General features: G+C 35.5%; 1 protein-coding gene across 3 annotated transcripts in view; it reads right to left on the bottom strand.

Moving 5' to 3' along the window:
- Window positions 1-27,656, bottom strand: part of LOC148943128 (KICSTOR complex protein SZT2-like) — a 495,507-nt gene that overhangs the window by 146,025 nt on the left and 321,826 nt on the right. For all 3 annotated transcript variants that reach the window (XM_089102275.1, XM_089102276.1, XM_089102278.1), the window contains 3 exons: window positions 24,034-24,261; window positions 19,791-20,007; window positions 6,311-6,578 (listed from right to left, as the gene is read on the bottom strand). In XM_089102275.1, the coding sequence (XP_088958401.1) occupies window positions 6,311-6,578; window positions 19,791-20,007; window positions 24,034-24,261 (713 nt within the window). The remainder of the gene's footprint in view (window positions 1-6,310; window positions 6,579-19,790; window positions 20,008-24,033; window positions 24,262-27,656) is intronic.

Here is a 27,656-nt window from a genome sequence, read left to right as displayed (position 1 = left end):
CTTTACCTGAGTTAGATAAAAAGTCTCAGGCGTTTGATGTCTTTAAAAGGATCGTAAAAAGATTTTTGATCTGTGATTTATTCGTTTAATTTTTTCCCCTATCTTATTGTTTTTTTCTTTTTAACGCCCATGTACGGTTGATGTCTTTGGTCCAAGTTGGAATTGTATGTTGTTTTGTTTATTTAGCAGGGCATTTTATTCCGGTTTGGTTTTCGGATGTGGAGGGCGGCTAGTTGATATTTTCATGTTTAGTGCGTGTACATGCGTAGCTGTGTTGGCCTCATGCGACTTGGCGCAGCGGTGACTTATTAGTAGTGGTAGTAGTAGTAGTTTGTGTACATGTGTTTTTTTCCTTTTTTAGTTGTGTTTTTTTTTCTTTTGTTGGTTTTTCACTCTTTCTCCCTGAATTCCAGGCCATAGAGCCTTGCGAGGGGGGAGGGGGTATCAATGTTTGTTGTTGTTGCTATTTTCATGTATGATGTAATCATGGCATTAAGTAGTACCTGTAATTGTATGTGTATTTCATCATGAAAAACTTTTATCTTAATCTGAAAGCTATTATACAATAGCTGCAATTCTGCCGTTAAAAAACCCAATCCGATTTCAGGGAAACAACTTTCACAAAAACTAACAAGCTTTTTTAAACTCTTCACATCTTTTGAAGAAATGGATTCATCCGTAGGCAAAAGGCTTCCAAGACCACAGAGTATATATTTATGATTGTTAACCTCTTTCGGAGACTGTTGGCTAGACAGCCTATAAAAGTTTAAATAAGAAATAATAATTGTAATAGCAACGGACTTGGTTAAAATTTCTCTAAAAAAAAAAAAAAAATGGCAATCTTTAATGTGGCAACAGCTTGATATTTAAAACTTGATGAGGGTCTGGAATAGGCATAAAAAATATTATCTTATTAATTATCAAGTAACTACGAAAAATTAAGCAAGAAAAACGGATTTTAATTTTGATAAAGCAGTGAATAAATACAACAAAATAAATACTTAATTAAACAAATACACTTCAAATATTTCGGCCCCACGCCCGGGAGCCTTTCTCAACGGAAAAAAAGGGGTGAAAATAAAACAAAAAATGTTCTTTTTTCTTGCTTAATTTTTCGTAATTGGAAAAGCAGTGTGGTCTAAGAAATTATTTATATCAAGTAACTAATTATCACTGTCCATTGAATTTAATAGTAGAAAAAAAACAATTTCACCATAAGATCACCAAATAAGCAGGGTTAGTAGGTTATAAAAACGACAAAAACCAATAAAGTGAATAAAATTAAAAACAGAGGACATTTCAAAGGTAAAGGAAAATACACAAAGTCGCAGTCCTCAGCAGGATTACAGTCCTATTTGGAGTTTTTATATACTGGGTTTTGTTCTACTTACCGAATGTGCAATGCTTAATTCTGGTTGTGTATCAACTTTTATAAGAGGACAAAGTGGGGTGAGAATGTACGACCTGATACTATGACGCGAAATTATAGTTCGAGCAGACCAAAAGTTTAAATCCACGTTTGGCATAGATCAGGTAGTTCACAGGTCTTGTGGTGGTGCAGTGGGTTTGACCTCAGCTTGGTAATTAGGGCCCCAAGGTTCAACCCCAGCTGTAGTAACACAATGCAGGTTAGCTGCAAGACCTTAGCAGTCAAGAGGTGCCGTTAATCCGATACAATACAATAGAGATAGTTCACAAAGGTCAAATACCCGAGATACAATCTGAGTTAAGCAAATTCCACTGACGAGCTATCTCCAAAGCAAAACATGGGCCAAGAAACCCCCCCAAGCGGTCTTTTTGCTAGGCAAACAGCCTACAATGTGGAGTGAGATCTGTTGCTGTCATGGTTATGGCGTTAGAGGTAAAAACTTATACACACGTTTAGAAAAAAAAAAAAACTGTCAAGTGAGGAAGAATCGCCACTTGAAGCTGATTCAGGAATGGTAAGTATAATTTTCTTTCGATTAATTTTAATCAATTTAAGGTCTAGGTGCTGCGATATTTTATGATGCCAAACGATGACAAACGATATCGGTTAAAAGCCCCGTTTAACATGGATTAGAAATTTGTGAGGGCCGAAGACCCGAGCTGCCACCCAAGCAAATCGAGACATTATGGGAGCTACCATCAGAGCTGCCAACCAAGGGATACGATGTCTATTAAAAATCCCACCAAGTGGGTTCTTTCGTCTAGTTTCTATACACTTAGTCAAGAATTCCCTATGTTTTCAAATATCAATTCAGTTTATGGATTTCCTTGTTTTGAAAGGTTTAAAGGTCAAGTTTACATTATAAGTCATAAAAAAAACTTCCTAGTGGCTTTCCTGGTGAGTGGTTAGAAGCTTCTGCTGTTTCCTAAAGGCTCCTCGGTTCAAATCCGACTGACAACAAGTTTTTTAAGCATTTTTTTTCCTATTTATAAGAACAATATATAATTGCACATAAGACAATTTAAGCAAGTGAAAATTTAAAAAGAAATACAACTAATTTTCATATTTCGAATCTAAGAAATTATCTTGGTTTTTACAATTTTCAGGAATTGGGCCTGGACCTGGGATGCCAAATGGACACTTTTAGTGGCTTTTGGACACTTTTTCACTCTGAGGGACACCGGGGCACTATGTGGTCAAAAAAGACAGCTTTTTGAAAAAAAGGACACTTTTTGGACATTTTTCCAAATCAAACCAAATGCATTTATTTTCTTCTTTTTTTTTACTGCTTTTAATTTTTTACTTTACTTTTAAGCTTTGGTAACGGCTTGGGGATTTTTCTTAGATGTTTTTGCGCCCTGCGCGAACACCATTTATCAACCAAATAGGAATAGGACCTAAAGTCTTAATCAATTTGGTAAGCTAGAACTATCGAATCCATCTATTTCTTCTATCTTACGGTTGATGTTTGTTATTAAGTCGGTCAACTTCAAGAACCCACCTACTGCTGGTGGCAATGTCACCAAGGCCGCTGAGAAGGCTAGAAAGAAGAAGTGAATGGCTATTCCCTGCTGGCACGTTCCGCGTTATTCCCTGTGGCGTGTAGCCGTGTGCATATGGCTGTTATTGCACTGCTGTCATAGAAAGAAAGGAGTTTCGCAGAAAAGCTGTGTTGCGGCTCAATTTTATTTATAGCCACTAGAGAATGTTTCTGTTTTATATTCTATACTTTCAGCTGTGATTTATTGTCAAACGCTGTTCGACAGTTTCTATCGAGTATAACTCAAGCGAATTTATTTCAATCTGCCTTGTCTTCTCACTTTTTTGTTCTCGAAAACGTCATTTTTGCTCAGGGCTACTTCTAAATGTTCAGAAAACGGCAAGATAGAGGTATTGTTAAACGATTTTAACCACTTGACCAACCAGTTGACTGAGTGGTTAAAGAGATTGACGTCTTTTGTTTAACTTTTAAACCATGTAGGTCAAAATAGATATTTCATGGCTGCAGCCGTACGGACCTTGTCGCACCCAAAGATCCTTAATAGCTACCGAAGATCAACGACTCGCATCTTTTTCGCATAACTTATGAAAATGCCGAAGTGAAAATGAATCTATGATTGGTTCTTTACTTTTCGACTAATATAGGTAGTGGTATCGGTAATCGATATAAAATTTCGCTCTGTTGTCATTCTCATGACGATTTTCTTATGCCATCTCTTAAAAGTGAACTAGCACTATAATTAATTTATTGGTAGCGTTAATGTCAAAGCTGGAAATACCTGCAGAACTCATGCAGGTAACAGTCCGCGAGGTAGCAGAACAGAGAAGGACGAATTTCACGGGTTTTTTGGCACTTTTTTCACAGGTTTTGAAAATTCATAGTGGCAACCCTGTATAATGGCTAATTTTCTAGAAGGACGCTAAAAGTGTCCATTTTTGACTGATTTGGACACTTTTGTCCCTAAAAGTTTTGGCAACCCTGGCCTGGACTTCCTCCAGTGTATGCCTCTATTCAGTTTATTCGAGGAAGATGACGAATTATAAATGCTCATTTTAGGGCATCGAATTGGATTTACATTAAAATAGTAGTTTTTTTTTTTGTTTTTTTTTTAACTAACAGAAAAAAACATTTATAAGTCGATACAAACCAAGGAGAATAACCCCCTGATTCACACTTCCAGTTAAAACTATCACCTTGAGCATAGCCAATATTTTTTTTTTAGCATGTTTAAGTCAATGGTACCTCTATTCATTATAGATAATTATTTCTCTTAATTGCCTCCCACTTCATCCAGAACTTATAGAAAAACAACCCCGTTACTCCATTCCTTTCCCATTTTCCTCCATGGTTATGTATGGAATGGTTCCAATATTTTTAGTCTCGAAAGTGACCAGCAAGAGGCTTTAGGTGGAACATTTTTTAGAGGAGGGATGAAGACCTAGAACCACTGCTGGGTTGGTTGGCGCTTAAACAACCACCCTAGTTGAGAAGCAAGAGATGTATTTATTAGACGAAAAAAAAGTGGCTTTAAAAGCAACTGGCTACAAAAGTCAGAAACTGATTATTTTTAATTTTTATTGTGAGAAAAAAGACTCAGAAGATTTTTCTAGGAGGAATAGGCAATAGATTTTTAGGGCCTTTCCTTTACACTCAACAGTACCTATCACAAGGTGAAGAATACGTCTTTAAAGTCGCTATAATCACTCAAATATATAGTTTAAAGCAGCCAATTGAGAGACTGACATTTCTTTAAGGGAGAGGAGGGGGTCAGAGGTTCGAAAAAATGAAAAAAGGGGAAATATCCCTCACTAGACTCCAGTACCCATGCTGCCACTCAAGCTGCCTGGACTATTCAACATGAGTCAGCTAAAAAGTGAGTATAAAAGTAAAACTGAATAATTAAAAAATAAATTTTACATTTGTTTTCTTATTAACATCTTTTATTTTATTTATATCTGTTTTTTATTATTATATTTTATTTTTTGTTTATTTCCATTTTTTAATACTAACTTTTATTTGTATTAATTTCTGTGCGTATTTACATATGTATTCTTTTTAATATACCTTTCTTTTTCTTATCCTCCGTCTCAGACTCAATTATCCAATTTTTTAGATAGACTCTTGATTCCTTTCCATCTTGTGCTGTTTTACCTCCCTTTTGGGCATTTAAAGTTTAAGTGCTTATGCTAGCGTTGTGCTAATTTAATGCATAAAATATCTTTTATTCTTTAAATTATAATTACTGAATTACATAAACTATTCTTTTTTTTATCCCTTTTTTGGAAAGGCGGCGCGATCTCTATCAGTGTTGAATCTTTATCGTCAGTGGCAGGAGGAGTCGGAATGGGAGTTCTTGTGGTAGTAAGAGGCTAGGGCAGAAATAGTTGCCCACCAATATCTTCGGCCGCTAAAAAGGGACACTAGAACTTTTGATTTCCATAATTACCTCTTTCCCGATCTTCTAGGACTTTTGGTTTGACACGATCACCCCTGGGAAAAAAAAATATATATATACGCACAGCCGTGATCTTTCTTCTGCCAAGAAAATATAAATTTCCATCTTTTTTTAACTAGGAGCTTGAAACGCCTATAGTAGGGTTCTCTGATATGATGTATCTGATTGTGTGATTTTTATTTGCATCGCTTGGCTGTTTGGGAGTGTTCCCCCCTTTTCGAAAATCAGGCAAAATTTCTGAGGCTCGTAGCTTTTGATGGGTAATTTTAGACTTCATACACTTTATAGATTTGGAATCTGCATAAAAAGCAATTTATTTTAAAAAGCCAATTACCAGCGATGAATATCTATAAGGTAAGTTGGAAAGATATGGTTGCATCGTTTATTAAGTTTTGTATCTGGCTTAGTTTTGGGTAGGTAATCATTGGTTGGCGGGTTTTCGTTTTTATTATGCTTTTTTTTCCACATTCCCAGTCATAGAGCCTTGGGAGGGGTATACCTTGATATATTTGGTTAGGGGTATATTTTGATATATTTGGTTTTATTGTTTTAATTTGTTGTTGAAAATTGTTTAAAAATTAATCAGTCAATCTATCTAATAATTGGGAAGGTGAATAGGTCCAAAGCCCTCGCCCTGAGCACTTTTCAGATTGGCAGATACCTTCCAACTACCCTACCCATTTTAAAGCTTCTAATGTAGCCCTCTCCAAAAAATTCCAAAGACTATAATTCACCCAGTCGTTGTCTTACTCTCTTGCTGGTTCCAAAGACTCCGAACTTAATGAACTGCAGAGAAAATACGCACGACTTTCACGCTCTGAGATTTCACGTACTGACAAGCTGAATTCCGATTCAAAATTTCTATGAGAAATTTTGAGCCATCTTGTATACTATTCGAAAAACCCAAAGTACCAACAAGAAATACCTGCTTGAAAAGCTCGAAACTCCTCTCAAATCCAATAACAAATTTCAACGGCTCAACATTCTTGTAACAAGATGGTCGGCCAGGTGACGTCTCAACATGGTTAATAACTGTCCTTATTATGTCTTCTGTAACTATGGGTGATGTTAGCAGTAAACCAACTAACTCATCCTTCACCATCCATCTCATTTCATCCACCATCTTCATTATAGCTGGATCTAGACGAGTACTCCTTGGAATGTATACACCGTCCCGACAATATTCTTCATGACTAAAAAAGATGATAAAACATAACTTCTGGTGAGTTCTGATCAAAGGTCTTCTAGTACCGTAAACGTGTTTAATGCTTTTCAATGCGGCATTTTTTTTTTTATTAGAGTACACTTATAACACTTGAGTTCAGTGCTGGACAAAATTACAATAAGAGATCTTGGATGTAGATATTCCATGGGCAGAACGTACATGATTGGCTGTGAAATTTTGAATCGTTATTCGTTACAATAGAAAGTGATTGCCAAGATCCAAAAAAGGAGGGAAAAATGAGAAAAAGAAGGAAAAGGTTCCAGTAGCAGAAGGGACAAAAAACTTTTCAGTAAAAGAAAATTCCAAAAAGGGAACCATTACAAACATACGACTGTGCCTATTGGAGGGTGGGGTGGGGTAGATGAGCAACTGCTCCACTAGATGTAAGAAAAAACTTTGATGATATTTTTGTTGAGAAAAACGACAGAACGAAGTTGCTCGCGTTAGATTTTGAAAAAAAACCTTTACCTTGCACCGTCCAAAAAAAAAAAAAAACCTTGCACCCATACATTTTAATGAATTGTTGCCCCTGTAAGCATATGCTTGAACGACGGCATACCCTGAAACAATTGCCCAACACCTAATTAAGAAAGCAAAAAACCTACACAACAGCAACAGAACAGCCCAGGTCAAGAATAATGTTGGAGATATTAAAAAAAAGAATATATCACCTACACACACACACACAAAAAAAAAAAGTTCTATTAGAAAAAAATATACAGAATCAGTTATCAACAAGGGAGATACAAAATACTCTCCAAAGATACAAAATCGGCTTGAATAGATTTCCGCACTTTGAATGACGTCTACAATAATGATATAGGAGCCCCATTCATTAAAATATCCTGTCAAAACAAAATCATTAATGTATATCAGAGGCAACGCTATAGCGTTGCCTATGGTATTAAATAAAATAAAAAAAAACAAGAGTGACAGGGTTCCAGTTTCAAACGGAGGAAAAATAGCATTGGATTTTAAACAGAGCCCTCTGACATCACTGAAGCCACAGGACAAATAGTATTGGATTTCAAGCGCCTGTTCCGTCATGTGACACATCCCTTTGTTTTTCTATGAAAGGCCGTCTGACGTCACGGAAGCCATGGGAAAAATAGTGTCGGATTTCTAACGGTACCCTGGGGCAGTGACACACCTCTTTTCCGAACACACGTTGTTTCTAGGCAAATCATGTCCAAACATGCTTCCCAGGTGCTAGAAGTCATATTGTTTTCCCCTATGCATGGCCAAAAACAAGCATCTCCAGGTGCTAGAAGCCATATTGCAGTTCCCCTATGCAAATCGTGTCCAAAAATATGCACCCCCAGGTGCTAGAATCCATACTGTTTTTCCCCTAAACAAAATCATGCCTCCCCGCAATTTTTTTCAATTAAAAGCCTTAGAGGGTTTTTCCTTCAAAGATCCCCGTGTTCGGGGAATTGTATAAATACTCTAGGGAGGGAACAAAACAGCATCAGTCTCTTATAACTACTTGAAGACGCTACAACTATCTATAAAAATAATGGATAATTCCTACAATAAAGTAAGTCACTCTCTATTAGAACTTTTTCCTGTCTCCTGTTTTTTGCTAACCGAGACCAATACCCCCTCAAAAAAAATTCCTCTACGCGATGTTTATAGTCGTCTGAAAGCATAAAATACACTCTTTTTTACCGTGTAAAAACCCAACCCCCCACTGTTAACAATTAATTTTTTCAAAGGAAATAATTGCCTTTCGCAAAGTTTGTGCAATTTTTATGTTTTCAACTGCCACTTCTATATTCTATCTAAAAGAGAAAAGTAGCAACAGTGAACTCTTTGTCTTAGGTATTAATATGCGACTCTCCTATGACGTTAAGCAGCTAAGAGGTCAACCTGGCTTAATCGGTTCAGTAAACAGGTTAAAAAGGGCACTATTGCATCCTGTCAAATGCGCATCCGGCCTGCTAAATCTTATAAATTTGCGCTTAAACATAGTAAATGGTCAGAGGCAACGCTATAGCGTTGCCTATAGTAAAGGCCATACGGCTCCAATGTTTTATTATTTATTATTTTTTTCCCAGAGGCATTTCATTTGGAAGGGTTCGTCGTAGAAACTTCAAAGGGGGCTCATTCCATTGGAAATCGAGAGTTCTAGCGCTCTTTTTAAGGGTCGAAAGTGATTGGGAGGCAACTAACGACCCTTCCACGCCCACCAGTTCTCCAAACACATCTAATCAAAATTTTGAGATGACCATTTTGTTCAGCGTAGTTGATTTCCAGACAGAAATTATGTTTCTGAGGAAGACACAGCCCGCAGGGCAAGGATTGTAAGTTACGCCCTGGGCGCATATAAGGTTTTTATAGAAAGCTTTGTCGTAGAAGCTTCAAAAAGTACTCATTCGACTGGAAATTCAAAGGGTTAGTGCCCTTTTTAATATTCAAAAGTGATTGGAGGGAAACTACCCCCCCCCCTCTTAAGCCCACCTTTCTCCAAACACATCCAATCAGAATTTTGAGATTGCCATTTTGTTCAACGTAGTTGAAAATCAAGGAAATTAGGTCTTTGAGGATAACCCCCCCCCCCTCTGGGCAAGGGTTGTAAGTTATGCCCTAGGGGCATATAAGGTTTTGTATAGAAAGCGTTGTCGTACAAACTTCAGAAAGGGCTCATTCGATTGGAAATTTAAATGGCTAGTTCCCTTTTTAATAGTCGGCAGTGATTGCAAGGCAACTAACCCCCTTCCACGCCCACCATATCCCCAAACACATCCAATCAAAATTTTGACATAGCAATATTTTTCAAGGTTGTCGAAAGCTCTGGAAATTATATGATTGAGCAGGACACTCCCCCCACATATTCAGGGACAAGGGTTATAAGTTAAGCCCTGGGGGCCTATATGGTTCTTATTGAAGGAATGCTCCTATAAACTTCCGAGAGAGGGCTCATTTGATTAGAAATTGAAAGTTCTAGTTCACTTTTCAAGCATCAAAAGATATTGAAGGGTAACCGCCTCCCCTCTCCCCCAAACCCTTTTCCCAAATGCATCTAATAGAAATTTTAAGATAGCTATTTTGTTAAAAATTGTTCGAAGATCATATAACAAAAACTCCGGTGACGACATAACCCCCAAGGGCCCGAGGACAAGCGTTGTAAGTTATGCCCTGGGGGCATATATAGTTCTTATGGAAGGAATGCTCATATGAAAGTTGTAGTTGTCTTTTTAAGAGTCAAAAGAGATTGGAGGGCACCTAGCCCCCCGTCCACGCCCTTTTTCCTCAAACCCATCCGATAAAAACTTTGAGATAGCTTTTTTTTAATAGTTCAAGGACCATGGAACAAAAACTCCTGGGTCGACACAGCCCCCTAGGGCCCGAGGCCAGGTGTTGTAAGTTATGCCCTGGGGGAATATATGGTTCTTATTGAAGGGATGCTCGTAAAAACTTCAGAGATGGCTCATTTGATCGGAAATGGACAAATTCAAGTGCATTTTTTTCGAGTCAAAGGAGATTGGAGGGCAACTAGCCCCCCCCCCACGCCCCTTTTTCCCCAAATGCATCCAATAAAAATTTTGAGATAGCTATTAAGTTAAAAATTGCTGAAAAGTCAGATAACAAAAACTCAGGTGTCGTCACAACCCCCAGGGCCGGGGGCAGGCGTCGTAAGTTATGCCCTGGGGCATATTCTGTTCGTATGAAAGGGATGCTCGTATAAACTTCAGAGAGGTCTCACTTTATTGGATATTGAAAGTTCGATCTCAGTTTTTAATAGTCAATAGAGATCCGAGGGCAGCTAGCCCCCCCCCCCACGCCTTCTTTTTCCAAACACATCTGATGGAAATTTTGAGATAGACATTTTGTTAAAAATAGTTCAAAGGTCGGATAAGAAAAACTCCGGTGTCAATATAACCCCCCCAGGACCCAGGGGAAGGCGTTCTAAGTTATGCCCTAAGAGCATGCATGGTTCTTATGAAAGGAATGCTCGTATAAACTTCATAGAGGGCACATTTGATTGAAAATTGAAAGTTCTAGTTCCCTTTTTAAGAGTCAAGAGATTTAAGGGCAACTAGCCCCCCCCCCCCCGCTCTTTTTCCCCAAACTCCTCCACTAAAAAATTTCAAATAGCCAGTTTTTTGGAAACTGTTCAAAAATTAGATAACAAAACTCCCCCCTGGGCCCGGGGGATAGGCGTTGTAAGTGTTGTCCTAGGGGCGTATATGATTCTTACGAAAGAGATGCTCGTACAAACTTAAGAAAGGGCTAATTTGATTGGAAATTGAAAGTTCTACTTCAATTTTTAAGAGTCAAAAAATATCTGAGGGCAACTAGCCCCCGCCCCCCCCACACACCCTTTTTTCCCCAAGCCCATCCAATAAAACTTTTATAATAGCCATTTCATTAAAAATAGTTCAAAGGTCAGATAAGAAAAATTCCCGTGTCGACGCAACTCCCCAGGGCCTGGAGGCAGGCGTTATGAGTAATGCTCTAGGGGCATATATAGTTCTTATGGAAGGGATGCTCGTATAAACTTCAGAGAGGGCTCATTTCATTGAAAGTTGAAAGGTCTTGTTCACTTTTTAACAGTCAAAAGAGATCTGAGGGCAACTAGCCCCCCTCCCCTCCTCCACGCCCTAAATGCATAAGATAAAATTTTGAGATAGACATTTTGTTAAAAGTAGTTCAAAGTCCAGATAACAAAAAACTCCGGTGTCGACACAGCCCCCAAGGGCCCGAGGGTAGGCACTGTAAATTATGCCCTGGGGGCATATATGGTTGTTATGGAAGGGATGCTCATATAAACTTCATAGAGGGCTCATTTGATTGGAAATTGAAAGTTGTAATTCACTTTTTAAGAGTCAAGAGTGATTGGAAGGCAGCTCACCTCCCACCCCCACACTCCATTTTTTTTTTCAGAGGCAATCGATATAGAAGGGGTCATCGTATAAACTTCAAAGTGGGCTCATTCAATTGGAAATCGAGTAGTGCCCTTTTTAAGAGTCAAAAGTGATCGGAGGGCAATAGGCCCTCCAAGCCCTTTTCCCCAAATACATGTGATAAAAAATTTGAGGTAGCCATTTTGTTAAAAATAGTTCAAAGATCATATAACAAAAACTCCTTTACGTAGGGCCATTTCGTTAAAAATAGTTCAAAGGTGAGATAAGAAAAACTCCTGTGCCGACACCCCCCACCTCCCCCCACAGGGCCAAGGGCAGCCGTTGTAAGTATTGCTCTGGGGGCATATATGGTTCTTATGGAAAGTATGCTAGTATAAACTTTGGAGAGGGCTCATATGATTGGAAATTGAAAGTTGTCGTTCAATTTTTAAGAGTCAAAAGAGATCGGAGGGCAACTAGCCCCCCTCTTCGTGCCCTATTTTCTCAAACGCACCCAATATGAACTTTGAGAGAGCCATTCTTTTCAAAATAGTTCAAAGATCAGATAACAAAAACTTCGGCGTCGACACATCCCCCCAGGGCCCGGGGCAGGCATTGTGATCTATGTTCTGGGGCCGTATGGGGTTCTAATGAAAAGGATGCTCGTATAGTCTTCAAAGAGGGTTCATTTGGATTAAACTTTAAAGTTCTACTTCATTTTCTCAAAGTAAAAAAAAGATCGGAGGGCAACTAGCCCTTCCCGCCCTCCACGCCTTTGGGTTCATCGGATGGATAAACCCATCCGATAAACATTTGAAGTGACCATTTTTTTTAAAAATAGTTCGACAATCAGAAATTAAAACTCCGGGGTCGACACAACCCCCCAGGGCCCAGGGATAGGCATTGTAAGTTATATTCTGGGGATATATATGGTTCTTATAGAAGAGATACTCGTATAAACTTCAGAGAGCACTCATTTGATTGAAAATAGAAAGTTCTAGTTCACTTTTAAAGAGTCAAAAGAGACCGAAGGTTAATTAGCCCCCCCACGCCATTTTCTCCCAATCCCATCCGACAAAAATTTTGAGATAGCCATTTTGTTAAAAATACTTCAAACATCAGATAATAAAAACTCCGAGGTTGACACAACCCCATTTTTTCACTTTGATATTGTTACTTTGATACCAGTTTTAATACTTTGATGAATATTTCAGTTTTCTAAAAAAAAGCTCGATTTTGAAATAAAGAATTTTTAAAACCTTGAAACTTTTTGGAATCAAAAACGAACAAAAATTAATTAAAAAAAACGTTCTGAAAAATAAGTTTTTCAATCAAAAGTAAAGGCCATTCTAAACTTTAGCTCAGCAGATACAAATACCTCTTAAACTTCAAACTCAAAACGACCAGAGATTACTATTAAAGAATAAATGAAACCCAAAACGAACAGAAATTAAATAAACAATCATATCAAAAACATACAACAAGTAATAATATAAATGAATAAATAGATTTTAAAGCGAGTAATGCTTAGATTGAATATGAAAATCAAGTTTAAAACAAAGAAAAATATTTTCCTATTGAAGTATAAATGAAAATTAAAACGAACAGAAATTAAATAAACAATCAATGCAAACAAAAATACAGTAGGTAATAATGTAAATTAATAAATAAATCTTAAAACGAGTTAAACTTAAATTGAATATGCAAATCAAGCTTGAAATGAACAAAAAATCACTACAAACAAGAGTTTGGGTATGACCTCCTTTTCTGACTATTGGGAAGTCATTTGCTTCAGATATTAAAGCTGTCTCATCACAAAGAACTAAATGTCTGAATTTTCAACGATGTGGAGGGTCAAAGCAGAATCAATATCCTCATTTTTATTTTTACATCCCAGAGAAATCTGGTATTCATGCCGTCGTTTCCCGGGAGTCAACGATTACTCTCCTCTCCGGAAAATACCCCTCGTGGAGAATTCCCCTCTCCCCCACGGAAATCCTCCCTTTTCCCCCTGAATAATTCCGGATCTTCATTAGAAGGGAATTTCAAATTTCTATTCTCATGTTCAAGTCAGAGGCAATCGCATAGCAATACCTATAGTATAGACCCATAAGGGTTCAAAAAATTAATATTTATCTATTCATTTTTCCCAGATAGATTTAATGTGAAAGGGATGGTCGAATAAATTTTGAAGGAGGCTCAGTCAATTGAAAATGGAAAGTTCCAGTGTCCTTTTCTAAGATTTAGCCTATTTTTCAATCAACTGCTACCGAATGTGTTGAATGTGTGTGGAATGTTAAGCGAGTGGTAGCAGGGTATATGATGTAGAAGTTGCGTTTTGTTTTTTTCTGAGGTTTATGGTAAGTTGTTTTTTTCGTTTTTTTTTTGTTTTATTTGTTTGGTTGCCCCTCCTCCATATCATGCTATGGCATCTGGAGGTGACGTGTTTATGTTAAGTTTTTTTTTGTCAATAATTGTTATTAAATAAATAAAAAAATGTGTTGGTACTAAATGCAGTGTCTTTAAGAAATTCTTATTCTAGTTTAACGGCCCTTATGTTTCAGCAGTTTATTTGAAACGATCTTCAGATAAATACAGAATTAGTTCTAAGGGAGAGACAAGGGGAGGTTGGAGGTAGAAATTGATGTATAATCCTCAGGGCCGTTTCCAGGACTTTTGTTGGGGGAGGGGCTTCGGAACAGGCACAGTCATCTGAATCGGAATCTGAACTTGAAGGGGAGGAGCTATATTTGCATTGAAAACAGTCTTAATGACTGAATGTTCTGCTATTATGATCCATGCTAAGCTAATCAAAGTCATGAAAGTATTACGAGCCGCTTTTTTACTTGTATTCGGTGCTTTTGTAGATAAGTAAAAAATGACATGGATACGGTAAGAGAAATGTGGCTGAATGCGGCTATTTAAATATACAAGGATGTTAGGGTAACATTTTTAGGCTTAAACATAGAAAAAAGATTGCTAATATGATTTTACTTCCAAATAGTGTTTTTTTTTTTTTTTTTTTTTTTTTTTTTTTTTTTTTTTTTTTTGCCAATTTGATGTCCGACATCAGGCACTGTCCAAGTGTTGAGGTATTACCACTGGCACAAGATTACTAAGGGAATAGACTAGCCTATTAATTAAACTGATAAAACTCTAGATGATGGGACATTACCTTTTTAAACCCAGGAAAATCAGAATCATCAAAATATTTCATAAAATCTGAAAGTAATGCTTAAACAGAAATGCTCAACTGGTCTTGTAGCTACAGGGCAACTCTAAAACACCAATTTTACCCTATATTTCCCAGGGAGTACCAAATTTTACCAATGTCACCTTATTTTACCAATTTTACTTTATTTTACCGATTTTACTTACCGAGTATATATTTTACGGGAGTTTTACAACACTACTAATAATTGATATTTTTTTTAGGTTATTTTTTTAGTCAACATGGAAATGTAATTACTTCTAAGCAAATAATTTTACAAATTAAAAAAAAAAATTTGCTTTAGCTTAAGACTAATATTTGATGTTTCTTTTTTTAGGTATTTTTTTGAATCAACATGGAGGAATCAAATTCTATTTCAAGTAAGTAATTGATGAACTATTAAAAAAAACACATTGTTAATACATTCTTAGACCACACTGGCTATACATGACAAACGAAACTCAGAGAAGACAGAAAGTAACAAAATGAAAAATAAAATCAAAAAGGGTGAAAAAACGAGGATTTTGTCAGCCAGCGAACCATGAAGAAGACAAAATATAAGCAAATATATGAACCAAAATTTAGCAATAAATAGAGATACTGGAGATATTTCATTAAGCCCAATTTACGACAGTTTAATCTTGAAGGACTCAATCAATATTTTCACCCGAAGAAACTTAAAAGAACCTATTTGCATATCTAATGAAAACCGAAATCGTAGACCAGATAAAACTATTGCAAGGCTAAAGAGCCTTGCCCAATCATCTTGGTAAATTCATTTTCATTGATTCATGCCTGGTTTTTATTCAGTGTCTGTCCTGTATTTTTAAGGTCAACTTCGAAAGGTTGTATTTTCGTTTTTTTTTTCTTTTTTGTTTAGCACTGAGGACGACTTGGCGGAGGTCCTTGTCGAAATATTTGCTTATATTTTCATTCACCTTTTTTTGATTTTATTTTTCATTTTGTTACTTTCTCTCCTCTCTGAGTTTCATTTGTCATGTATAGCCAGTGTGGTCTAAGAATGTTTTTGCGTCAAGCTTACGGGGAGCATTGGACCAATATTGTTTTAGATTTTTAAAATTGTGTTAAGAAACATACAAATCTTATTTGTCAGTTTAATTTTTTAGAAACTTGTAAAAGACATCGAATTCTTCCACCTTCTTTACGTTTCAACCTACATTTAGGCACACAATCTGAGGGCCCATTTATTCAGAGAATGGGTTTCAAAACTTTAATACATATTTTAAAAGACCATAGATCCAGAAGATACGTCCTTAGTAATAAAATACTTAATTTAAAATCCTTATTATAATCAGATTTTGTCCCCTCAAGATTTTCACCAGATTTTACAAATCTCACATAGGTCTTTCAGACACATATTCCATTTAGCAAAAACTCGTTTATCGGAAAAACTCTCAAAACTGGAATTTCAAAAGTTTCAACAAACACAGATTTTCTTTGCTAGATTTTTTCCTGGTCCTCCTTTGGAAAAATCCATCGTCGAAGGTATTTACATCGAAGGAACTAAGTATTCTTTCAAAAGGACCAACATTTGCAATGGCCCAAACACACGTAAATACATCGGAAATTATTACGGGTGTGGAGTCTGCTGTTTTTAGCTCTCGTGGTAATGTTGAAAATCCAGACCTACTCAGAGGTGAAATTGTAAAGAGTATTCTTGATTATAGGCCATCTTTGTCAATTTCAACTCAATCAAAGGAAGAAATTAAAATCCTCCGAAATTTCAAAAAAGACAAAAACACAGTGATTACGAAAGCGGACAAGGGCAACACAGTTGTAATTATGAATTCTGCAGATTATGAATTAAAAGTTAACACCCTTTTAATGGATAAACTTTTTTACAAAGAAATATAATTTGATCCCATGGAAAAATACAAACATAAGTTGAGAAATGAACTAGGAATTTTAAAAGATACTAGACTAATTACCCCTCAAATGTACAAAAAAATTTTATCCCAAAGGTTGTTCAGCCCCAAAATTTTATGGTCTGCCTAAAATCCATAAGAAAGATATTCTGTTACGTCCAATTGTAGCATGTTACAGTTCTCCAGCTACGGGTATAGGAAGCTTCTTAGCCACCATTTTTAAGCCTCTTTTAAGTACACAGATATCCTATATAAAAAACTCCATAGATCTTGTTGAGAAGTTAAAAAATCAAAGTACAACAGAAAATACCGTTTTATCTAGTTTTGATGCAGTTTCTATGTACACTTCATGCGATGTCCATAAATGTGAGCAGGCTTTACAAAGAAAACTGGAGGATAATTTAGCTTGGTCGAATTACAAAACTTTTGAAATGGATACAATAATAACCCTTGTCCGCCTATACAACAAGTTCTCCTTGTAGTTTGAATTCCAAAAAAATTTTTTTATTCAAATAATGGGCTTATCCATGGGCACTGTCTTGTCTCCTTATTTGGCAAATTTTTACATGGATTTCATAGAACAGTCTGCTTTGAATAGTTTCCACTTAAAACACTCTATCTGGTTTCCTTTTGTTGATGATATCGTTTCTATTTGGGAACATGGACAAGACTCTCTAAGAGATTTTTTGGCACATTTGAACTCTTATGATTCGAATCTCCAGTTCACAATGGAACTCGAAGATTCAGGTAAGCTGCCTTTCTTGGATGTTTTGATTATAAAAACTAATCCTAGTCTTGAATTTTGTATATATAGAAAGCCGACTCATAATGATCGATATCTACATTTCTCTTCCCATCACCCTCCTTCTGTGAAAAGAGGGGTAATAATCTCTTTAGTCGACAGAGTTTTAAAAATTTGTTACCGTAATCATATAAATTCTGAATTAAATTATATCAAGGACATTCTTTTCTGCAATGGTTGCCCAATCAAACTCATTGAAAATATAATAGATAGACGATTCAAAAAGATAAAAGAACAAAATAGGGAGCTTATCCCCCTTGATTCAGTTACACCGGCAATTAAGAAAAAAAACTTTCATCGTTTTAGCATACATCCCGAAACTTGGCGATAAACTTGGAAAAATTTTAAAAAAACATAATCTCTCTGTTTCTTTCAAAACCGAACAAAAATTTGAACACTTTTTCAACTCAGGAATGGATAAAACAGACCCGGCACTGAGTTACTTTGTCTAAAGTATACAGTGTTTTCTTGGAAAGTTTTAAGTTGTAAAGACCCATAAATAGCAAGTTGAAAGTTTAAATGATTACAAAATTTCGATGGGTAAGCCCCAAATATTAAAAAATAAAAATGAAAAACTTGATTTGACATTGGCTGCGCATATTTCCACAAAGCTAACACATCTAGTTCCTTTTGTCAAGTCAACTTAGATATCAAATGCTACGGTCATACCAGAAACTTTCGAAGCGGCAATTGAGATAAAAAATTAATAAGAAGAAATCTAGCCATCATTAGAGAGCCATGAGATATCTAAACCAGAATAGATGACGAAATTTTGATTTTTAAAGGATCATTCAATATTTTCACAGGAAGTAACGTAGAAGAACCTATTTTCATATCTAATGAAAATCGAAATTGTATACAAGATAACACTATTGAAAGTCAAAAGATCCTTGTCCAATGGTCTTGGTAAATTTATTTTCATGGATTCATGCCTGGTTTTTATTCAGTGTCTGTTCTGTCTCTGTAAGGTCAACTTCAAAAGGTTAGATTTTCGTTTTTTTTTTCTTCTTTTTTGTTTAGCACTGAGGACGACATGGCGGAGGTCCTTGTCGAAATATTTGCTTATATTTTCATCTTCATGGTTTCGCTACTGGCTGACAAAATCCTCGTTTTTTCACCCTTTTTTTATTTTATTTTTCATTTTGTTACTTTCTCTCCTCTCTGAGTTTCATTAAAACACATTGTGCTTTAACATATGACTAATAAGTGATGTTTCTCTTTTTCAGGTTCTCTTTTGAGTCAATCTAGAAGAATAAACTTCAATTTTGAGAAAGTAAGTTACAAATTTTTTGAAATTATAGATTATCTGATCTTACATTTTTCAGTTATGGGACAAGAAACACTTTTTTTTTCATGTTCATTTAAGATGAATCAAAATTCTCCAGCATAACTTCACGATCTAAAAATTAGTCTGATAAATTTGATAGAAGGGCACAAACTAATTAATTAATGAATTTAACGGAAGGCCAAAAATAAAAAATAAGTTTGACCGAAGGGCACAAGTATTTTTTATTATCCCTGAAACTCTTTGACGATGTGTCTAGTAGTTTTGTCATAAAACTAGTGGTGTACTATCTTTAATATAGACAAACACTTTAGACTTAGACCAATATTTATAGACCAAGAATTTAACGTAGGGCAATTCGTTTATTAAAATAATATTAGATTACGCATATCAAAATGTAGAGAAAGTAGCAGGTAATGAAATATGCAACGTAGGAAGGTCATGAAGAATTTAGCAACGAGCGCCAAAACAATAGATTACGCAATATAAATAACAGAAAAAGCTACAAGCGGCAATCCTTTATATATATATATATATATATATATATATATATATATATATATATATATATATATATATATATATATATATATATATATATATATATATATATGTATATATATATATATATATATATATATATATATATATATATATATATATATATATATATATATATATATATATATATATATATATATATATATATATATATATATATATATATATATATATATATATATATATATATAATATATATATATATATATATATATATATATATATATATATATATATATATACATATATATATATATATATATATATATATATATATATATATATATATATATATATATATATATATATATATATATATATATATATATATATATATATATATATATATATATATATATAACCTAAAACTGTTCATATCAGTAAGCATTTCACCTTCTCTCAGGTTTAATTATTTTTCCATGGAGTTGTTGCTAGAAAATTATTGGGTATGGTGGTTGATACTACCATTCCGTCAATGGCTAGAAATTGACGGAGATAAAGATAATTAATAAAGAGGTTAGCTTTAAAACAATACATTTCATAATAAATATTGAGACACTGCAAGTAGCAGTTCTTCAAAAATCTTACCTTATATTGTACATTTCCGTAAGTACTTCGCCTTCACTCAGGTTCGATTGTCTTTCGACGGAGTCGTTGCTAGAAAATGATAGAGTATGGTGGCTTGGACTGTTATTTTGCCAACTATCAGAAATTGGTGGAGATAAGCATAAAATATCTAAGGTGATTTTCACAGAGAATGGATCGGCACTGGGGTCTAAATCATACAAACCTGATATCAACTCACCTAAAAAGAGAAGAAAATATAAACCAAAATTTGGCAGCAGTCATATCAGCAGTAAAAGAAGAAACAATAAATCGAAAAATAAAAGTACGCTAGAATCACGAATTTACATTAGACGGGGGGAGGGGGGTCCAGGTCCGGACTCCATCATAAACTGATTATAATTGCTATAACGATTTCGTTTAGTTTTCGCACAATACGTATGTTATTTTTTTGTTTTGACAAGTCTTAGCACGCATCCTTTCTTGTAATAGCTTCCCAAGAGAACCCTTTAGCGAACAGATATTCCTATCATTATTTTGATTTTCAGTAAATAGATAAAGATATGGATATTTCTTGCAACAAAAGCCTCATCGAGCCATGGCAAAAGCAAAAACAAAAAAAAAGTTACGGACCTAATAAAAACATATATAATGATGGAGTAACATAATAATAACACAGCAATAACAACAGCAATAACAAAAAAATCACCTAATACAATAATAACACACAATACTCGCATACAAAATAACATAAATGATAACAATAATAACACAAAAATTATTAACAACTGAAAAAGTCACTAGCCTAAAACTACTTCCAAATTGTCAAAATAAAAAAAATTATATGTACCATTTATACAAATTTATTTTGAAAGCGTTTTATCGATAATTTGAGCCGCCGCATTACTATGGCAGGCACGCCTGGGTCTCGGTCTACTTAACACTCTGGTTAAGTAACGCAAACCCTGTGAAATCTCTCAGATGAGCCCTGATTAATAACAGATTTTTCTTTCGAAATTAATAACGAATTTATTCTTCTAATTAATTTCTTTGATCTTATTAATAACGATTTCGCCCAGTGTTGGCTGTTCTGTAGATACTGTGTAGGTTTTTTTTAGCGAAATTTCCTTTGTGCTGGATATTATACATAGTCATAGCCCTTCTTCAAGTATAGGTTTATACTGCAGTAAAAAACTAAGCTATTATTTCCTTTTTTCTGGATTTTTTCTTTTATTACGCGTGTTTTGGTCTTTCTTCCTTTTTTCTTTTGTCAAAGCTTGACAATCCCTTTCTACTATACATATATTATAGCTTTCGACGAATATTAGATCCATGTGCATTAATCCCATTGCCAGTATTGTCATCAGGCACGTGCAAACGAACTTTTCTAAGGGGAATCATGCAAAACAAATTTTGTTTTAAAATTTGACCAGAAAGTAACAAAAAATTCAAGATAATTAAGCATTCCGAGGAAGGAGGAAAGCCTCAATTCCTCTTTAGGTCCAGACTATTCCCCAATTAAGGTCGAATGAAAAAAAATAAGGGAAAAAGTTTAGGAAAAAATTGAATCTGCTTCCAACCGAAAAGACACCAAAATACTGAAGTTAATAGAGATACGCACATATTAATTATTAAGTGTAACTATACGATTTCTACTCGTATATGAGGAACTGATTCAATCTGAAATGAAGAGACTTAGAAGGATTGGGGAAAAACACAAGAGAGAAAAGAATCAACAAAATAAGCACCTAACTTGAAGAACTTGAGAATCAGTTTAAAGTAAAATGTTAAGGCAACCAAAGAAATAAATTTGTAAATAGAAGGATCTCTAAGAAGGATATGAATGCAGTTAAGCCTTAAACGACATGATTGATCGATATTTTGGACGTTATTGGGGAAAAGGGGTTTAAACAATTGGTTTATTTTTAAAGGCAGCAAAGTCTTAGTTTTCGCCCAACCAGTCAGAAATTTTGGAAGAGGTGACTTTGATATACTTATATCTGTTTTTAGCCTAGGTAACATCAAAGGGGACCGAATCCATTCTGAGGAGACGAAGAGGGATTAGACCAGTTCGACCATTCCTTCAGTAAAAAAACATAGATGGATACAGTGAATGTATAAAGTTAGATTAGACAAGCAGGGTAGTGTTTCCCAGAGTTGATAAAATGTCGATAAACGGGGAGGGATGTCTTTGAGTTAATATTAGTATGCTAAAAGGAATGGTGATGAATGTTGCCAAATATAGTTCTGAAACATGGGCGCTTCGAACAGTCGAAGAAAATATACTAGATGTTTTCAAGAGCATTTGTCTATGAAGAGTTTTAGGTACTTTTTTTCTGGGCTAAAGTTTAAGATCTGGGCTAAAAGCTCTGGGCTAAAATTTTCGATCATACATTTCTGGGCTATAACAGAGAAAGATTAAGATATTTAAACTGCGTTACAGGGATGAAGGTTTTTAAGGTTACCAAAAAACATAGTTTTTGACAATAAAGCTTTGGCCAAAGGAAAGCAGGACATCTTGCTTTCCTTTGCTCCTTTCTGCTTTCCTTTCCTGAATGATACAGAAAGAAGTCACCAGAAAAGATTTAAACGAAATTATAGCTCCACGGAAGGGAGTTAAGAGTGAGGCGCTGAACAGAGTGGGATAAAAAAGGAGCTTGAACAATGACCTTGGCCTCAAATGGTTTCGTGCTACAATATATTTTTTTAAGAGTAGTGAGCAAACAGCTATACTTTATGAAAGGGTGCAAAGAGTGGAGCTTTAAACTAATGGTGTTGGGGGATGAATTTGTGCAGCTTTATGTGCCTCAGGCGACTTGGTGCAGTAACGAGTGGTAAGTAGTAGTAGTACTAGCAAGTAAACAGCTATATTTCTTGAAAGAAAACAAAGGTTTAAAATCCAAATAGAGTGTAGTGGAGAAGAAGCATGCACAGCTGTATTGTCCTTAGGCAGCTTGAGTGCTGCAGTGCTGCAATGAGTTGTTAGCAGTCGTAGTGGTGAGTAGATACTTATAAGTACATTTTGCTAAAGTCAAAAAAAGAAATTAGGGGACCACATGGAAATATTTTTGAATCCAATGCTAAGCGTAGTATTAATTTGACATGGATAGCTGCTGCCATTGGATAAGTAGAAATATTTAAGGATAGACCAATCTAAACTCATTCTCTAGATCTTGACCTTGATTCATATTTTTTAATCTTTTTTTCACCATAACAGGGGGAAGAGTGAAACAAAAATCTCCCAGTCTTTAAAAAAAATTCATACAAAAATCTAAACGATGCACAAATTTAAAAAAGAACCTTATTTCTTTTCTTTTTCTGGTACTTGTTAATTAAACGAAACCCACTCAGCAATTACGCTTAGATTAGATATCAGAAAACCAGAGTTCTCTGAGAAAGTGACGGGTGATAGAATGCATTGGATTTGTATAATTTGGGCAATATATTTGCACAATAGGGAAGGGGAGATAGTTTATGTTAGGTTAGGGGCACTGTCCAAATACTTTACCCCACCCCCACCGCTCCCCCTCAATATGCAAATATGTAGCCCAAATTATATTGTTATATAAATTAAAGCTTAGGCTATATGAAGGTTATATTTCATTAGGATTAACCTAACTTCAGTTCTTCGATGTTTCGTTTAATTAACAAGTGCCCTTTTTCTTTTTACTCAGTCTAATACATCAGTTTTGCTACTTGCGTCTAACAGGCCGAATTGATTTGAATAGTTCTACGTTTTTGCTTTCTGAGCAGTCCTCAGGCAGGGTCAGAAGTGTTAAATTTAATTGGGAGTCCATAACAAATTATATATAACCTTTTCGGTGTTATGTGCTCCGCGTAAGAGAAAAACTCAGCTGAGATCCCAGGGTATGGATGATAGGACGTTAATCTTGATTGGACTGAATAGCACAAGGAAGACACAAAGTGTGAAGGATTAAAGATTCAGAATCTTCAGGACTTTAGTGGGAAGAGACAAGGATTAAAACTATGGCAAAGGGTGCGAGAAGTATTTGAGGATATTAAATTGGGTTTCTTTGAACCTCCTTAAACTGAATAAACTCCATAAACTTATACATAAACTGAGCATATACAATACGCTCGGTAAGTAAATGAGATCCAATATAAAATTTGTTCATTTTCTGAGACGGTCATCGTAGGATTCCCCCATTCCCAAAGGATTGGATGACGAGAAGCAAAGAACAACTATCAGCAGCGCTAAGGCATCACTTAGTACTGGTGTGAGTAATTTCTAACGTTCAATACTTACAAACACAGGCAGGTAAGGAGGAGACAGACAAACTTCGTTGATCTCCATTTAGTCGAACTGTTGACATAAGATGCAAAAATAAAGGGCAGATACGTTCGAAGCGTGTTGAAATACTCGAAGAACCTTCGACTGATGAAGCTTCTTCCCCAACAATGTCATCGTCACCAATAGGACTATCAGAGTCAGCGTTGGATTCGTCAGAAGCAATTGACAATAAAGATTCAAGGGCTGCAAAATGATTTATATTAAGCATCAGTTTAGGACGAATCGAGGAATTGAAGGGGCTTGAAGTAATGACAGTTCTTGAGCTAAAATATCATCACCAGTTGAAAAAAAGATCTCGTATTTTTATAAACAACGAAACAAGTGTAGAATTTCATGGTATAAATTTCCATCAAGATTGTATCTCTTCTTTATGGTGGGTGGGTGGGGGGGGGTCTAAAAATTATTTCTTTAATATATGCAAAGTTTCTTACGCCAATGCTTTATTTTTTTTTGAAAATTTTATATAAAGGATACTCCTTTAATGCATACATTAAAATAACATTTCTGGTTTTTACAGTTGCGGTTTCTACTGACCGAAGTCGCCACTTAATTACAGTTTGTCAACCAAGAACTGTTTGATCCATGACTTCCTTAAATGTGAGAAGAGCTACCAGCCCCCCTTCCCCACCCAGTCCCAACTATTTATGTTCAAATTTGTTTTGTATATAACAATGCTTTAAGATTGATAAAATCCCCCAAAAAAAAATACACGACTAAAAGTATCTCTTACAGGAGGTCTTACAAATAAATAAAAAGAAAAACAAATTGGGGAAATAATTTTCAAGTATTTAAGAAGCAAGAAGATACCCCCTTACTCTCTCCTCTCAATCTCTTGTGCAGGTAAGGACATGACTGCAATCTTTTGTAAAAATCTTGAAAAGTGTTGTCAAATGAGAGTAAAGTGTGACATTAAAACGCAAAACAAACAAAAGCTACCCTATTCCCGAGGGGTCCTCAATTCGAGCTCCTAACGCTAGAATAAAAAAGCTTAACGAAATTTATTTCAGAGTATAAAAGATCCTAATGGCGCTTTGTTTACCGGTTGCTTTTCAAAACTTTGACCTGACTTGACTTTATTAACCATAAACGCAGGTTAACCATATATTAACCATACATAAATTTTTACAGAGGAGACAGAGAGGCTCCCTCAATAATAAAGAAAATGAAACAATGAATTTCATTTCAATACCTCTCACAGAACACAAAGCAAAAGAAAGAAAGAGAAGAAAAAAGAAAAAAAAGAAAAAAAACAAGAAAACATTGGCTCACGGAGATAAGGAAGGAATTTACCAAACAAATTATAACTAAATCAATAATTCATTTAATCCCCGCTACTTAAGGCGGAAAGGACTATCATAGTCAGCGCAATAGCGCTGCCTAAGTAAAGAACGATGTTGGCACAATTTATTATTTATTTTTATTATTATTTTTTCTTTTTTTTTGGTTTTCATACCAGGGCACTTCGTATAGAAGGAGTTGTTGTAGAAACTTCGAAAAGGGCTCATTCGATTGGAAATTGGAATGGCTAGTGCCCTTTAATAGTCAAAAGTGATCGGAAGGCAGCTAACACCCCCCCCCCCCCACGCCCATCATTCTCCTAAACACATCCAATCAAAATTTTGAGATAGCCATTTTGTTCAGCGTAGTTGATTTCTAGCTAGAAAATATGTTTTTGAGGAGGTCACTTCCCCACAACCCTCAAGGCAAGGGATTTATGTCCTGTCCCAGGGGCATATAAGAACGATGTTGGCACAACGTTATATTAATTTTTTTTTTTCTTTAGATCAGGGCACTTAGTATCGAAGGAGTTGTTGTAAAAACTTCGAAAAGGGCTGATTCGATTGGAAATTGGAATGGCTAGTACCCTTTTTAATAGTCAAAAGTGATCGGAAGACAGCTAACCCCCCCCCCCCCCACGCCCATCATTCCCCGAAATACATCTAATTAAATCTTTTAGACAGGCATTTTGTTCAGGTTAGTTGATTTCTAGATACATATGTTGTTTTTGGGGAGAACACTCCCCCACAACCCTCAGGGCAAGGGTTTTAACTTATGCCCTGGGGGCAATTTAAGTTTTTTATAGAAGGTGTTGTCATAGAAACTTCAAGAAAATTTCATTCGATGGGAAATTCAAAGGGCAAGTGCCCTTTTTAATAGTCGAAAGTGATTGGAGCGCAACTACCCCCCTTCTCACGCCCACCTTTTCCCCAAACACATCCAATCAAAATTTTAAGATAGCCAAAAGTTCTGGAAATAAGGTTTTTGAAGATGATAACCCCCCCCCCCCCACAGCCCTCAGGGCAAGGGTTGTAAGTTATGCCCTGGGGGCATATAAGGTTTTTATAGAACGCGTTGTCGTAGAAACTTCAAAAAGGGCTCATTCAATTGGAAATTGAAATGGTTAGTGCCCTTTTTAATAGTGAAAAGTGATTGGTAGGCAACTAACACCCCTTCCACGCCCACCATTTCCCCAAACACGTTCAATCAAAATTTTGAGATAGCCATTTTGTTCCACGGAGTTTAAAGTTCAGGAAACTTTACCTTTGAGATATTTTTTTCAGTAAAGTGCAAATTTTGTTCTGGCCTTGGGAAGGCATAGGTGTTTTGAGCTCAACTTATGTTAATTTCTGCTCGTTTTAAGTTTGACTCGGTTATTTATTGTAATTTCTGTTCGTTTTGGGTTTCAATTATTTATCGATGCTGATTTCATTCGACCAGATCTCGTTATCTTAGTTTAGAGTCATATTGAGCAATTCGATGATGCAGAGCTATATCTGTTCTTAACACTCCATCAGAATGTTACAATATGCTTACCCAATAGATTTTTACTTAGCCCTTAGGCATAGAGTATGGGATTTGTAAGAATTGTCCATTAGAACGAATTATGAAGAAGATATGGCCAATGGGATTAAAAATTCTTCTGGGCGATCTGAATTCTAACAAAATATTCTATTTTCACCTTTTCAGTGCAATTTACTGACACAATTTTACTTTAAATTAGTCATCTGCATAAGTTGGGGTTTTTTACCCAAAATATCTTTTAAAAAATATACAATACTCTTGACCAAAATATCGAAAAGATCGTAACTTAAAAATGTGCATAAAGCTTACTTTTCTTTGAGGATTTCTTATCAAGTCCTTCAATGTATTAAGTCCTGAGCAATTATTCATAGTAAAACCTTGGCTGAAGGGGTCAAATTACCTTTGGAAACGTAATTTTAGATATTTTTGATTAAAATGGCTACCTTGAAGTATTGAGGCAATGCCATGTTTGGCCGAAATCGGCCCCCAGACAAAAACTGGCAAGGTAGAGGACATAGATAATTTCTTAAACCACATTGGCCTGCCATTATATAAAGAAAAAAAAACGAATAAAAATTGAGTTTTTTAAGGCCATACAAAAATACTGAAATGCAAAGCGAATGTTTTGGAAGGACAATCGCCTCTCATCTTCAGCGCGAATAAAAGGGTTTTCATGGGAAATGCCAATAAAATATGAAAAGGCAAAGAGAACCAAAACAACGCGGAGAGTCAAAGCGAAAAAAACAAACCTATATAACACAATAAAAGCGAAAATT

Source organism: Artemia sp. Qi Xiang Cuo, chromosome 16 (assembly GCF_049724085.1).
Source record: "Artemia sp. Qi Xiang Cuo chromosome 16, ASM4972408v1, whole genome shotgun sequence".
Classification (NCBI taxonomy): Eukaryota; Metazoa; Arthropoda; class Branchiopoda; order Anostraca; family Artemiidae; genus Artemia; species Artemia sp. Qi Xiang Cuo.
Note: the sequence above shows the minus strand (reverse complement) of the source record. Positions and strands in the feature narration are given on the sequence as shown.